The 16,055-nt window shown below is 41.5% G+C and overlaps 1 protein-coding gene and 1 long non-coding RNA gene across 2 annotated transcripts; both read right to left on the bottom strand.

Annotated features, from left to right (window-relative positions):
* Positions 1 to 3,341: 3,341 nt before the first annotated feature.
* Positions 3,342 to 5,346, bottom strand: LOC112225811. The gene is made up of 3 exons (XR_002949645.2): positions 4,301 to 5,346; positions 3,821 to 3,931; positions 3,342 to 3,716 (listed from the first exon to the last, which is right to left on the bottom strand). It is a non-coding gene; the product is annotated as an uncharacterized LOC112225811 (long non-coding RNA).
* A 193-nt stretch (positions 5,347 to 5,539) lies between these two features.
* On the bottom strand, positions 5,540 to 10,187 carry LOC112225889 (SUMO-conjugating enzyme UBC9). Its single transcript, XM_024390006.2, has 7 exons — positions 9,897 to 10,187; positions 8,142 to 8,227; positions 7,964 to 8,047; positions 7,651 to 7,723; positions 6,784 to 6,893; positions 6,491 to 6,570; positions 5,540 to 6,290 (listed from the first exon to the last, which is right to left on the bottom strand). Exons 2-7 carry the CDS (start codon positions 8,205 to 8,207, stop codon positions 6,227 to 6,229), a joined length of 477 nt encoding a protein of 158 aa, XP_024245774.1. The 5' UTR covers positions 8,208 to 8,227; positions 9,897 to 10,187; the 3' UTR covers positions 5,540 to 6,226.
* Between the last annotated feature and the right edge of the window lie 5,868 nt (positions 10,188 to 16,055).

Genomic DNA, 16,055 nt, shown 5'->3' with positions numbered 1-16,055 from the left:
TGTTTGATCAAAACAATTTTTTAAAATCGATAAATAGATACCTAAAGGGGTCATAAAATTCTAAATCAAATAGCTAAATGATCATTGGTAAGACCATCTTAAAACAATTCCATGTTAGCTTAGTGGAACGTTTTTTGTAATTACTCTAAGTGGGGCCTATCATTCTAATCAGATTGAAATCATATCCTAATCTCCAAAATGAGTAATTTGGTGTCCAAACATTTCATTTTAGAAATTATATAATTGTTTGACTATTTGGTTTCTATTCTTAGAATAGAGTGAAAAGTCACAGCTGGGCTAAAGCTTTTAATTCAGGACACATAATGAAAGTGCTTGTGTCACCCACACCCACAATTGCTGAAAATAAGATACACTATATATACACAAAAGTATGTAGACACCTTTCAAATGAGTGGATTTGGCTATTTCAGCCACAGGTGTATAAAATCAAGCACACAGCCATGCAATCTCCATAGACAAACATTGGCAGTAGAATGACCTTACTGAAGTGCTCAGTAACTTTCAACGTTGCACCATCATAGGATGCCACCTTTCCAACAAGTCAGTTTGTAAAATGTCTGCCCTGCTCCGGTAAGTGTTGTTATTGTGAAGTGGAAACGTCTAGGCGCAACAACGGCTAGCCGCGAAGTGGTAGTCTTACGTGGAGTGGAACAGGGGAACCCAAGAGCAGACATGGAGACTGGGATGACTGGGATGAAGTAACCAAGGTATTTATTGGATACCCCGGGTGGGTTGCTGGAAAACTAGGGTTGCTGGAAACCAGGTGCAGAGGCCAAGGCTGGAGCAAGAGGGGTTGAGACAGGGTAAGCAGGTCTGGAGGGGAATCCAAGGGAGTAGTAGAGTGGGGAATCCAGGACAGAGTAGCAGGATGATGAGACGTGGGGCTCTATGCCGCTCTGTACCATCACTCATTCATATATCTTTATGTACATATTCTTTATCCCTTTACACTTGTGTGTATAAGGTAGTAGTTTTGAAATTGTTAGTTAGATTACTCGTTGGTTATTACTGCATTGTCGGAACTAGAAGCACAAGCATTTCGCTACACTCGCATTAACATCTAATTAACATCTGCTAACAATGTGTATGTAACAAATCAATTTGATTTGATTTGATACAGGGACCAGAGTCAGAGCAGGCACAACGGGATAACAGGATCTGAATAGTAACAAACGGCTAGAAAAGTAGACTGACTGAGCAGAGATTACTATCTGGCAGTGTGGAAGTGGCAGGGCTGAGTATTTGTAGAGGTCTTGATTATGGAACAGGTTGCAGCTGGAGGGGATCTGCTCTGACTCCAGCACACCTGTCTCCGCCCACACAATAACACACACACACAGAGAGAGGGAGAGGGAGAGAGTACCAGTGGTGGCAGGTCAAGGAGACACAGGTTGCAGGAGCAGATGTGACAGGTAGGCCACACAAGCTCACAGAATGGGACCGCCAGGTGCTGAAGCGTGTAAAAAAATATTTGTTCTCAGTTGCCACACTCACTACCGAGTTCCAAACTGCCTCTGGAAGCAACGTCAGCACAATAACTGCTCATTGGGAGCTTCATGAAATTAGCTTACATAACCGAGCAGCCGCACACAAGCCTAGGTTCACCATGCGCAATTCCAAGAGTCGCCTGGAGTTGTGTAAAGCTTGCCGCTATTGGACTCTGGAGCAGTGGACACACGTTCTCTGGAGTAATGAATCACACTTCACCCTCTGGCAATCCGACGGACAAATCTAGGTTTGGCGGTGCTAGGAGAACGCTACCTGCCCCAATGCATAGTGCCAACTGTAAAGTTCGGTGGAAGAGGAATAATGATCTGGGGCTGTTTTTCGTAGTTCGGGCTAAGCCCCTTAGTTCCAGTGAAGGGAAATCTTAATGCTACAGCATACAATTACATTCTAGACAATTCTGTGATTCCAACTTTCCCCCAGTTTGGGGGAAGGCCCTTTCCTGTTTCAGCATGACAATGCCCCCGCCCACAAAGCAAGGTCCTTACAGAAATGGTTTGTCGAGATCGGTGTGGAAGAAATTGACAGGCCTGCACAGAGCCTTGACCTCAACTCCATCGAACACCTTTGGGATGAATTGGAACGCCGACTGTGAGCCAGGCCTAATCGCCCAACATCAGTGCCCAACCTCACTAATGCTCTTGTGGCTGAATGGAAGCAAGTCCCTGCAGCAATGTTCCTACATCTTGTGGAAAGCCTTCCTAGAAGAGTGGAGTCTGTTATAAGCAGCAAAGGGGGGACCAACTTCATATTAATGCCCATGAATTTGGAATGAGATGTTCAATGAGCAGTGTCCACATACTTTTGATCATGTAGTGTACTTTAAAAAAATATATTGTAAAGATTGTAGAGTGGTTTTGAACCAGCAACCTTGCCAGATATTGAATTTAGATTAATAAAAAATATGAATTATAATTTTATTATAATAGATATACAGTTCATCAAAAGGTAATTTCCCTAATTTGACACCACAGTCAAGAAATATGTAAGAGTAACATGACGCACCCCCCCCCATGTCAGAAGGAGAAAGGGTAACATGATCTGTTGAGATGCATTACTGACAATTACTGACATCTCAGGATTCCTTCCACTGGGCTCGGTATGACAGCTTATTTACTGTTGTTGAGTGAGTGAGGTGAGTCAGTATAAAAAAAAACACCACTTTTATCCTCTAAAGCCCCAGTATGAATCATCTCTATAGTCTCTAGACTGAACACAACAAATATAGAGATATGGTTGTGACAAAAAGACAGTTTCTGTGGGTTTTTTGTTGAAACCACGTTAGTGATGCTGACACTTTGCATTAGTCTGCTACTTGTTCACTGTAAAAAGACAGCCGAGACAAAAAATCCCCTGCAACCATTGTCATCCTTTGAGCTTTTTAATTTTTTTTCTTTTTCGTTCATTCCATCAGTTTCTTATTCTTGTAATTTGAGCAACTTCATTGATAATATGGTCAGGTGGATTATAGCTACTTGCATGTACATTTGAGCACAGATTAAGTAAAAATGTACTTCAATATTACTTCAAAATGTATTTGAAGAATACTACAAAGCCGCTACTACAACTTTCCAACCTTAAACAAAACCTTGGTTGATGTGGTATCCACCTAATTGTGGTTTATGTCATATTCTTTTGTTGGTAAAATTGAATTTCCATTTTACAGTTTTATCTGAATATTGATAGATGCTGGTTTAACCGACAATCACATTCAGTGGGTTTCAGTACTATGAGTAGATTTTTTGATGACAGCTATGAATCCCCTCAGAAGTAAGTGAGTTCTACAATACACATAACATCAGGTAACTAAGGTGAGGGATGCTTGTTCTACTTTTATTGCGGTAAAAGAGATCATGAACTTGTGTCTACATACAAATGTGTTGGAATGTGTTTAGAGGTCAGGAGATGGGTTGCTTTTGTAGTTTTGAGAGTTTGTGACAATGTTCGTGTGTGTATGCTTGTGCATTGTGTGTGAATGTGAGACTGAACGTACCAGAAAGGGTTTGTAAAGGCTTGCATGTAGATATATGTGTAAAAAGAGATGTGCATAATGTAGAGGGTGCATGGGCGCTGCGGTGAGGGTGTGAAATGGCCACTGCACCCTGGCCTCATTTAGACCACTTGTTCTCCATTGCCTTTAAGCGCCTTGTTCAACTTCTGGTTCACAATGTTTCTTTTTGTCCATTTCACTATGAAAGAACAAATAAAACGAGGAAGAATGAAAACAGGGTTTGGTAGTGGTAGTAATATTTGCTGATATAGCAATAAGTGGCATTAGCAGCAGGTCACCCACCAATGTCATCAGTCCTGAGGCCGTACCAACGCTGGGTGTCTGTAGGAGGGGCGGGCAAGGGGTGACCGATGTAGGAGTCTTTTAACAGGGACTTTCACACCGGAGGAGCTCCTGGGAAGAATAGAATAGAAACATGGACAGGAAAAGAATAGAACATGAGCATTAGACAGAGGAACTGTAATCCTTGACTGTATATGTGCTGATAATTCACTTTGCAACACTGATCTGGAAAGATGTTGATGCGCAGACAGTGGCCCAGGCTGTGGTAGGAGCAATGGGGAGGGACGAAGGCTGACCCTTTGTCAGTATAGTGAGGCAGCACGAGAGGAGGAACCTCCGGGCATGCTAAAACTCTCACCTCCAACACACACACAGTTGCAAAAACATAATTGAGAGCTCTGTAGTGTGCATAGCTTATGGTGGAATACCAAGTTTTGGGATATAAACTTAATTATACCATCCCTCTCCAACGCTACTGACCTGCGGCTTGTCTCCAACTGTTGTCTCCGGCTGGCCAGTGGAGGTCATTGCCTTGACTAACAAACAAGAGGCGTCGAGGATTCTTGGTCATGTAAGCAGAGAACAGAACTAAAGAATGCACTGCCTGACCACAAGTATTCTTGTTGTTGGTACAGTCCTGTAGGTTTCCCATGTCAACATTCACTGCCCAGTGTTCCATCAAAAGATGCAGCATTATAAGCTCCTTCATAATAAATCTATTGATGCACAAACATTTGGGCAACCATGAGCCATAACAAATCAACATATGCTAATGCTTAAATAGAGATAATACACTTTTCTCGACGTATAGTAACTGTTTGACAGAGTATTGGCTTTCAATGGGACTATTAGGCACTGAAAAGGTTAGTGTGAACCCAACAGAGAATTATACTGTGCTGCCCTCCCGCGACAGAGAATTATACTGTGCTGCCCTCCCGCGAATAAGATTATTTTGCAGTTGACAAGTGCGTCTACTTTCAAAATCGCCCATTTACAAAACACTGGGACGCTGAAGGTCTAGGCCTATTTATTATGTTACACAAGTGTCCGCATTAGCGTTCAAATTTCATCTTATTTTTCAAATGTAATCTTACCCTCATTGGGATATAGCCTAAACCAAAACTCAAACTGAACCAAACCGGAAAAATGTGACAACCTTATTTTCCTGGCATGAATTCGTTGTAGCTGGGTCAGGTGGGCTACAATAACCATCGTTGGCACGTTTAATTATCACATGTCAGGCGCATTGCATAGAACGTCTGTAAGTGAGAAATTATATTTTGGGAAAAGTACAGCCTAAATATACTTGCATCTCTGCTTCGATTCAGAGCCTCAGTCGCTGTGTAGTTTTGCGATCTTGCGGCTAACCTTCCCTCAATAAATTCGATTTTTCTGAACCCCAGGCATCGTCCAATCAGGGTGAAGAGTACATTATCTGGATAATGTTCTAATTATCCTAGAAGGTAGTCGCGTGAAGGGGGCTCCGATACAGCGTAGCGCGCATTACCTGACATTTGAACTCCATACTCAAGAGTTAAAGGTCACTCAGTTATCCAATATAACACCACCACAGGAAAATAAAGTTTAAACCATAATCCCTCATAAAAGGTCAAATAAAACCTCCCCTACTAAATACTCATACCTTGTACATTTACCACACAGACAATAACAAATTCAACTATCAGCAAAGAAAGTAAAAGGAACAAGGGACACCTTTAGTATTTTCCATTCAATTAACTTTATTTCACAATTCTTACATTATGTGTTTATTACTTTTAATACCACAGACATATCAACTTGCTAAAACAATAGAAAAGAACATAAGATCCATATGGACCTACATATTTATATTATATACATACACTCAAGTCTTTGGAGGTAAACCTCTTCAGCTCTCTATGCAGCACACTCTCAGCTCTGACATCCATCTTATTAAAGGGGCATCCCAATAAAAATCTACAATTAAAATCAATGTGACCAGACATACAGAAAAATAAGGCTCACTTAACTTACGGGGGTAATTTATTTAAGTACAGATTCAGTTACAAAATGATGTATCAGACACTGCAATTTGAAATGATTTGTTATTAAACCTTATGAATATTTGATAAGACTAAATATAAGGCAAAGTAGTTTCCTGATTTATAGATCACAAATCCAAATGGAATCTTACTAAATTATAAGAAAGTGTTTTAGAAGTGAAAATGGCAACAACAAAAATTGTGGACAAATGATTTTTTTGTTTTGTTTTAAAATGGCTCTCATGTAGGCTACATGACACTTTTCTCATGTAAAGAAGAACATATCAAATTGTAGATTGATCATTGGATTGGTCCTCTAAGTGCTGCTTGCTGTTCAGTACCCAGGTGTTGTATCAGGCTTCTCAGGCAGATGTTCAGCTGAGCTTTATGTGGGGGCAAACTTCTTGGCCTGCGCCCTCACCCTCTTCTCATAGTCCATTCTGTTCTGACTAAAAGAGACAACAAAGGGGGATTAGTCCATTATGAAATTGAGTATCACCCAACAAGGCTATTATTTTCAGTTTAACGAAGTGAGGTTGTGTATGTTTGAAGTGTCTTGAAGCACACTAAGAGCCCCTTTACCTGTATCAATTATACAGTAGAACATTCAAAAATATATTTTAAAAAGTATCTCTCAACTGAAACTCACCAGTAAATTGTGTAGGCTTCTGCTTGTGCTGGGTCTTGGATGTTGGGTTCATTGAGAAGCTCTTGGATACCCAACAGGATCTGTGAACACAAAACAGATGAAGTCAGCTTTTAGAATGGATTGAAATACAAAACAATGCAGATCAGAGAACAATCACTCGACCAGAGAGTACCATGCTTTGATCCACATAAAAAAATACAGTAATTTGATACCCGTTGAGCCAATGTCATGCATTCCTCAAACAGGTGAAAGCACTGATGCCTCTCCCATTCTTTGTGTGTGTGTGTGTGTGCCTGTTTTATGGTGATGGCTGGCCTCCAGTCCTTCTCCTCCTCCAGGATGGAAAGACACACCGTGCCAGATGGGTAGACATTGGGGTGGAAAATGGGTGGCTCAAACTTGCCTGAGAGGACATAGAAGAGATGATTAAAAAGCATTTCTGTCGACTTCCTTACCATCGATATCAAAAATGACTAGGACACACTGCACATCAGGGGTGTTAAAATGTCTAAATTAAATTGGGATTGTTAAAGTTAAGAAAAAATCCTTAATTGTTTTGTTTTTCACAAAATTAAAATCAAAGTGCAGCAATCACAAAACTACCATTTATAGGCCCTGATCGTCCTCATATAGGCGATTAAATAAATATTATAGAAATACCTAATTCAACAATGCTGTAACAATTTACGCTACTTTATTAACTGGAGCTGTAATCAATGACTGTATATACAGTATGAGAGTAGCAGCTCAAGCAGGCAGAGGCGTGGGGCCATGCGGTGTGAGTGAGTGATGAAGGGAACAGGAAGGGGAGAGATAGCAACCAAGTCGACTCGCGCTGGTAAACTAACTTATTGCTAGTTATTGCTCATCTCATCTGATTACATAGTACCTGACGAGCTAATGTTAGCTTGGCTAATTGAGACTACATAACTGTGTATTCTCCTCTTCAATTTAAGAAGCAGCCTACCTGTTGGCTCTTGGTGATGTAGCCTGTCCTTCTCATTTAACTTAAGTTCTGTCATTTTAATTCCATCTTACTTGATTAGCCTAGATATCTCCTAATAACTTGCCACACGGCGGCTCTAGCTCTATTACTATAGCCTAATGCCGGTTTGATGACTTGTGAATGGTTGATAACAACAAGCTGCAGGTTTACTCACATTTTGGCGGCGAGGAAGGATAATCATCCTTGAACAGCATTCGGAGTTTGTATTGGCCTCCCTCCCACAGCGTCTAGAGAATTGAAGAACATAGTTATTACATCCATTAATTGTTCCAGCACACGAGGGTGTGCCTACACACTATAAAAAATATTTTAAATGAGAACACATCAGTTTGTATTTGTACTTGTGTTGGCCATTTTTTTATGTACTATAAGAAACACTATGATATCTGTTTACTCATTCTGACAGACTGGTAGTGGTTGTTGGGTCTTGTTAGAGTAAAAACTACAGAAAGTAAAAGTTGACATACCCCCTTCTTCCCCGGAATGGCACATTCCCAGTTCATGAGGTTCATAGTGCCATCAGGATTTTTGGTAGGCACAGCGACAAAACCCTGAGAGAGAGGGAATAAGGTTTGAGGAACAAGCTTGCCTTCTGCAATTCATCAGAACAAGTTTATTTTCACTGTTTGTATGGTAGCTCCTCACAAATGGGTGGTCTTTCCTCCATGCTTTGCGCTCCTGTGACAGTCTGCTAAGAGCGATACCAGACATGTCTACTCATTAACACAGTCCTGTGGGAAGACATAAAAACACTCAATTAACATGGCTAGATAGCAAAACCATGAGAGAACAAGGATGTGTAGATAACTACCATTTTTATTAGAAATGTCCACGATATACTATAGTTGGATTGAGGGTTGGGGAGTAACTGATAACATGTAATCAGTTACATGTAAAATGATTACAAAAAAAAACTCACTGTAATCAGCTACATTACAAGCCCAAAATATTGTAATCAGATTACAGATACCTTGAAAAACTAGATGGATTACTTTTAAATTCAGAAAGGATGTTTGCGAAAAAATATATTACAACTCCTTTGTTTTCTTAATGACATTCAAGTCAGTTCAAGTTTGTTCAACCTGAACGAGTCTGACCACATGTCAGAGACCACTATGATGACACACCAAATGTGTTTGATTTATCCTTTGTCTTCTTCTCATGCCTCTTAAGGGGAGCGTAATCCAAAAGAAACAAAGTAATCCGATTACATTACTGAGTAATCCAAAAGTTACATTACTGATTGCAATTTGGGACAGGAAACTAGTGCCCTGCCCAGCAGGTAGCCTACTGGTTAAGAGCCTTGGAACAGTAACCAAAAGGTCGCTGGTTCTAATCCCTGAGCCGTGCTGCCCTTGAGCAATGCACTTAACACCATTTGCCTGTGTAAATCACTCTGGATAAGAGCATCTGAAAATTACAAAAATCTAAGTGTAAATTGTTGACTTGCCATATTACTCATGAAAAATTCTTATGACATGAAGTTAAGTTGAAAGCTAATTAACCTCTTCACTAGCTAGCTATATAGATTTCCCCTCATTAATTGTGGATAGCAATGATGTGGATATTGCATTGGTCATATACCACAAACCCCCGAGGTGCCTTATTGCTATTGTAAAACTGGTTACCAATGTAATTAGACCACTAAATAGTAATTTGTCATACCTATGGTATACAGTCTGATACATCACGTCTTTCAGCCAATCAACATTCAGGGCTTGAACCACCCAGTTTATAACTACATTTATATAATGGCATTGTTGAATACTTGTTTCTGATTGGCTTGAATGGTATTCTAGAGCGTGCAATATTTCCCTAAATTGCATGGTAGAATTAAATGGCTATTTGAGCTACTTTTTGAAAGCAAAAGTCAAATTGAAAACATTATTGGCATTGTGGAATTCGATATTCATATTAGCAAGCTACAAATCTGTGATTACCATGGCAACTACTGTAGCTATGTAGTAGACTTGTTATGTACTTCAGTGGTGTTTAACACATTTCTAGCAGCTAATGCTAATGTGTTAATTTATAGCCATGGTATAAAAAGGGTTTCAACAAGGTGCTCTATGTGTTTTCTGTCAAATAATGCAACTCCATGGAAGGTTACTTCCACTCCGCAACACACATTCCACGTTGTTCATTTTTTTCCATAGTACACATAACGTTAGCCCCTAGTGATTATCCCTTACATATGGCTCTGGTTATTGATATTGCCAGTAAAAAGCTGGCTAGCTACCCAGCTAGCAGTCTAATTAGCAACAAACCATCAAACTAGCCAAACATCAAACTAGCCAACCATCATACATGCACCCACCCACCCACCCACCCACCTGTAAGCCTAGTTAGATAATATATTAAAGTTCGTTTACAGGTCATTGGTTACTAGTAGTTGCTTACCTTATAATGCAATTGATACTGGCTAGATGGAGTTCGCTTGTTGGTGTTTGTCAAAGCTAACGTTAGCTAGCTAAAAACAATGAGCTGGGTCGCCTATTTTTTTTACGATCAAAAGTAGCTAAAGCTGCTTAGTAATGACGATACTTTCGTGCTAGTAATTCGACCAAGTTAGTTCCCCTGACATAAATAAACTGATTGAGAGATTTCCTTATCTGTTACCGCATATGTGAATACCTGAACGATAGCATTCAGCTAGTTAGCTCGCTAAAGTCAAGAAAGAGGACCTAAATTTGTTTATCTCGACATATCCTACAGGCACTTCGCAGGGCACCTTTCATGGTCTTTCTTTTCGGCCATCTTTGGTGTGGCGTCGTGTTGGCTTCATCTGGTGTTCGACTATTTTTTGGAGATATATTATATATCGAAGCTTTTTATCAATTAAAGATCACTTTGAGTCAAAATGCAAGCCGAGATCTACAGCGCAGATTTTAAAAAACAAAAAAACAACAACATTACTTTAACGTAAGCCAATGCAACGTTAACCAATTAAAGACAGTTCTGTAGCAATGACATTTGTGCAGTAGGCTATATTTTATTTTATGTTTTATTTCACCTTTATTTAACCAGGTAGGCAAGTTACAATTGCGACCTGGCCAAGATAAAGCAAAGCAGTTCGACACATACAACAACACAGAGTTACACATGGAGTAAAACAAACACACAGTCAATAATAAAGTAGAAAAATAAGTCTATATACGATGTGAGCAAATGAGGTGAGATAAGGGAGGTAAAGGCAAAAAAAAGGCCATGGTGGCGAAGTAAATACAATATAGCAAGTAAAACACTGGAATGGTAGATTTGCAGTGGAATAATGTGCAAAAGTAGAAATAAATATAATGGGGTGCAAAGGAGCAAAATAAAGGACCCAGGTGGGTGCTGCCATGGTGACCACCGTGCTGAGATAAGGGGGGACTTTACTTAGCAGGGTCTTGTAGATGACCTGGAGCCAGTGGGTTTGGCGACGAGTATGAAGTGAGGGCCAGCCAACGAGAGCGTACAGGTCGCAGTGGTGGGTAGTATATGGGGCTTTGGTGACAAAACGGATGGCACTGTGATAGACTGCATCCAATTTATTGAGTAGGGTATTGGAGGCTATTTTGTAAATTACATCGCCGAAGTCGAGGATCGGTAGGATGGTCAGTTTTACGAGGGTGTGTTTGGCAGCATGAGTGAAGAATGCTTTGTTTGCGAAATAGGAAGCCAATTCTAGATTTAACTTTGGATTGGAGATGTTTGATATGAGTCTGGAAGGAGAGTTTACAGTCTAACCAGACACCTAGGTATTTGTAGTTGTCCACATATTCTAAGTCAGAACCGTCCAGAGTAGTGACGCTGGATGGGCGGGCAGGTGCAGGTAGCGATCGGTTGAAGAGCATGCATGTAGTTTTACTTGTATTTAAGAGCAGTTGGAGGCCAGAGGAGAGTTGTATGGCATTGAAGCTCGTCTGGAGGGTTGTTAACACAGTGTCCAAAGAAGGGCCAGAAGTATACAGAATGGTGTCGGCTGCGTAGAGGTGGATCAGAGACTCACCAGCAGCAAGAGCGACATCATTGATGTATACAGAGAAGAAAGTCGGCCCAAGAATTGAACCCTGTGGCACCCCCAATAGAGACTGCCAGAGGCAGTGCCTAATACATTATCACTGCGTATTGACTATGCTTGAATTGCCCTGCCAATGTTGTTCTTATCAGACCATTTAAAAATTTGATATTTCTTAAAAGTATGATCACACTGGTAATTCATAATTTGTTATATTACATGTGAGGCACTAAGTGCCTAAGTGAGCATAACAATTGGCTTTTTTTCTGGACTGATGGCCTGCAAGGAGGGAGCAACGGTCTGCTGAGAAAAGGCGACATTCTACAGCTGATGGTGAAACACAAGTCACATTATTTTTGCCTCATTCACCAATTAATTTTGAACTCCGATGACCAGAGAAAGTGAAATATTCTTATTCCTGCACTGCACAATGTATACTCTTCTGTAAACTGGTAATCTCTGTATACCCGTCGCAAGACCCCCTGGTTGATGCTTATTTATAAAACCCTCTTAGGCCTCACTCCCTCCTGTCTGATATCTCTCCTGCAGCCTTCATCCTCCACATACAACACCCGTTTTGCCAGTCACATTCTGTTAAAGGTCTCCAAAGCATACACATCCCTGGGGCACTTATCTTTTCAGTTCGCTGCAGCTAGCGACTCGAACGAGCTGCAACAAAGACTCAAACTGGAGAGTTTTATCTCAATCTCTTCATTCAAAGACTCAATCATGGACACTCTTACTGCCAGTTGTAGCTGCTTTGCGTGATGTGTTGTTGTCTCTATCTTCTTGCCCTTTGTGCTGTTGTCTGTGCCCAATAATGTTTGTACCCTGTTTTGTGCTGCTACCATGTTGTGCTGCTGCCATTTTGTGTTGCTGCCATGCTATGTTGTTGTCTTAGGTCTCTCTTTATGTAGTGTTATGTTGTCTCTCTTGTCGTGACGTGTGTTTTGTCCTGTATTTTTTATTTAATTTATTTGTATATTTAATCCCTGTCTCTGCAGGAAGGCCACCATTTGAAAGGCTGCCATTGTAAGTAAGAACTTGTTCTTAACTGACTTGCCTAGTTAAATGGAAATAATGTCCATTGCTTGTGTTTTTTGGCCCAATCAAGTGTCTTCTTCTTATTGTGTCCTTTAGTAGTGATTTCTTTGCAGCGATTCGACCATGAAGGCCTGATTCACGCAGTCTCCTCTGAACAGTTGATGTTAAGATGTGTCTGTTACTTGAACACTGTGAATAATTTATTTGGGCTGCAATTTCTGAGGCTGGTAACTCTAATTAACTTATCCTCTATGGCAGAGGTAACTCTGGGTCTTCCTTTCTTGTGGTGGCCCTCATGAGAGCCAGTTTCATCATAGTGCTTGATGGTTTTTGCGACTGCACTTTAAGAAACTTGACTGACCTTCATGTCTTAAAGTAATGATGGACTGTAATTTCTCTTTGCTTATTTGAGCTGTTCTTGCCATAATATGGACTTGGTCTTTTACCAAATAGGGCTATCTTCTGTATACCACCCCTACCTTGTCACAACACAACTGATTGGCACAAACGCATTAAGGAAAAGTGCTACAAATGCTACATATGAACCTTTAATAAGGCACACCTGTTAATTGAAATGCATTCCAGGTGGCTACCTCATGAAGGTGGTTGACAGAATGCCAATAGTGTGCAAAGCTGTCATCAAGGCAATAGGTGGCTACTTTAAAGAATATAAAATATATTTTGATTTGTTTAACACTTTTTTGGTTACTACAAGAGTCTATATGTATTATTTCATAGTTTTAATGTCTTCACTATTATTCTACAATGTAGAAAATAAAGGGCAGAATGTAGACAATTAGAATGGCAAAATGTACTCCAAGTAGTAACCCTTCCGGAAGACCAGTCAATCTGTGGGTTGTGTAGCTTTAACCATGAGACGCCCAGAACCAGAGGTGGGTGAGAACAGTCGATTATATGGAAACGGATCTTTTCCTGGTGATTACCAGAGAGACGCAGGATAGCAGGAACATTTCCCTCCAAAACACGGAAGAGTAGCTTTCCATTGAGAGCGTTGGCTTATAGAGGTAAATCGAGCAAAACAGTGTCCAAGCCCAACTGCTTAACAACCCCTTGGTCCAGAAAACTCTCGTCGGCGGCTGAATCGACGAGAGCAGACAGAGGAAAAGCCTGGCTCTGCCAGACAAGGTTGGCCTCAAGCAGGGGTCTGGGAGAGGATGGGCAGGTGATTTGGCTCATCCCCCACTACTGCTGAGCCCTCTCTTTTACTGGACACAGGGTACAAGTGGAGACCAGTTGGCCAACCTGGCCACAATACAGACAGCTCCTAGTACTGATACGCCACTGCCTCTCCTCTGGAGATAGACGGGTCCGGCCGAGCTGCATGGGTTCATGCCACTATAGCTTTGACAAATTCCCCCTAGGTTGTAAAGCTAGGGTTAATAAGAATTAGGCAAAGACTCAGATTCTGCAAAAGGTTCATTGTAGTTTATTCATGAGAGCTCTCAAGTCAACCAACATTTGAACAGTCTTTATAACCACCTATACGCACGCATACGCACGCACACGCACACACACACACACACACACACACACACACACACACACACACACACACACACACACACACACACAGGTTTATCCCTTTTCAACCAGCCTTGGCAGTTTCTGGATCTGAAACAAGACGCATATTGATTGCGCAACCAGGGGTGGGAAAGACCCTGGATCATTGTTACCTAACTTCGCCGTTCTCTCCTCTCTAGATTAGAGAGGCCATGGAAGTGATAAACATCAGGCCCTCCTGTTGTCAGCTTTTTCAATTATCATGTGTAGTCTACCAGCCTGTTTTCTCCCTCTTACACACACATACATTATTAGAATTATAGTATTAGATGTTTCAGGGTGGAATTCTTTAGTCATTACTTTAAACATATACTGTACATTCCTTTATCAGTTCATGATTGGGATCTGCCTGGTGATATAATGCAGTCAGAGAAATTGAACAAGGCACAGAAGCAGACATCATGGGACATACAACCCTACCTCCCCTCTCCCTTCGACGCTAACGGAGACGGTTGTCAATGCGGATAGTGAGAGAAATTAGTTCATCAAGTCCATCAGGCTCCTCTCTGGACACCAACTTGTCATTGAGGGTCTCAGTAAGTGTGTTCCGGAATGCTTCCTGAAGGGCCTCGTCATTCCAGCTGCTCTCTGCGGCGAGGGTGCGGAACTCACATGCCATCTCAGCCACACTCTGAGGACCTTGACGAATGGACAGAAGTCGTTTAGCAGCATCCTTTCCACAGACCGGGTGGTCCAAGACCTTCCTTAGCTCATCTGTGAATCCACTGTAGGAGAAGCAGATAGATGACTGTCTCTCCAGGAGAGCACTGCTCCCTGAAGGCAGCCAATCAAACATTTGTTTAGGGTTAGGGCTGTTTAGGGCTGTTGCTCAAACGCTAGTGAACATTGTACAAGAAAGGCTCTGCAAACACCAAGATTGCCATCATAGCACTCAGGAGTCGGAACAAAAGGCTCCCGGGAGGAGAAGAGGAACTGGAGACAGGTTGTGAATTCTGAACAGAGATTCGGACCTGTAGGTCAGACAGGCTCTGTGAAAACTCCTTGATGTTCTCCAGCAGGGTTTTCAGGGCTTGGTAATGTTGATCAAGAAGAGTGCCTTGCCCCGCAAGAATTCGGCGAAGAGTAGTAGAGTCTGCTGGGTTCATTTCTTGGCCAGGTCGTACTGTTACGCAGAGCGAAAACAAGGGAACCCAAGAGCGGACTCAGATGCGGAAGCAGGAATGAATTAACCAAAATGTTTATTGTACACAGAGAGATGTGGAGTGCAGAACCGGGGTAGCTCAGATGAGTTACATAAAAACCAGAAGTGTAGACTGAGGTTGTGTACAGGGGGGAGAATTGCAGGTTAAGACGCCACCGATGAACACCAGAGGGCGTAGTGGGAGCAGATGTGACAGTAACATGCTGATTGGTCGACTGTTTGAACCATTAAAGGGTGCTCTGCTATTCTTGGGTAGTGGAATGAATGACCTTTACTCCCTCCGTGTCTGAGGGCACACATCGTTTTCTAGGCTTAAATTGAAGATGTGGCAAACAGGAGTCACAATGTATTCCACTACCAACCTCAGCAATTTACCATCCATGTTGTCGGTAACAGGTGGTTTTGTCTTTATTTATAGATAGCAAAAAAAAATGTAACTTCTTCCACAACCACTTTGTGGACCTCAAAACTATTTCATTATTTGGGCCATTATGCATGAATATGAAGGCTCAGCATTTGCTGTTTGCATGCTGTTGTGCTGCCTGCCCTGTGGGAGATGGTTTCAGCTGTGGGAACGTGTGCTTTGTCATGGGGCTCTGATTACATTCTCAATGTCTGGCTTTTGCGTTGCTCATCGACTGGACAATTGAAGGAAATGACAAACCTGATTCCTGGCCTGCCTCTATTTGTTCAATTCTAGGCTATTTGACAACTTGAGGAATTTTAGTGATTTGCTGATTTCCGAGGCCTTTACCTCGACTAACCCTTTGAT

Source organism: Oncorhynchus tshawytscha, linkage group LG27 (genome assembly GCF_018296145.1).
Source record: "Oncorhynchus tshawytscha isolate Ot180627B linkage group LG27, Otsh_v2.0, whole genome shotgun sequence".
Classification (NCBI taxonomy): domain Eukaryota; kingdom Metazoa; phylum Chordata; class Actinopteri; order Salmoniformes; family Salmonidae; genus Oncorhynchus; species Oncorhynchus tshawytscha.
The sequence above is the reverse complement of the archived record's forward strand: the minus strand, read 5'-3'. Positions and strand labels throughout refer to the sequence as shown.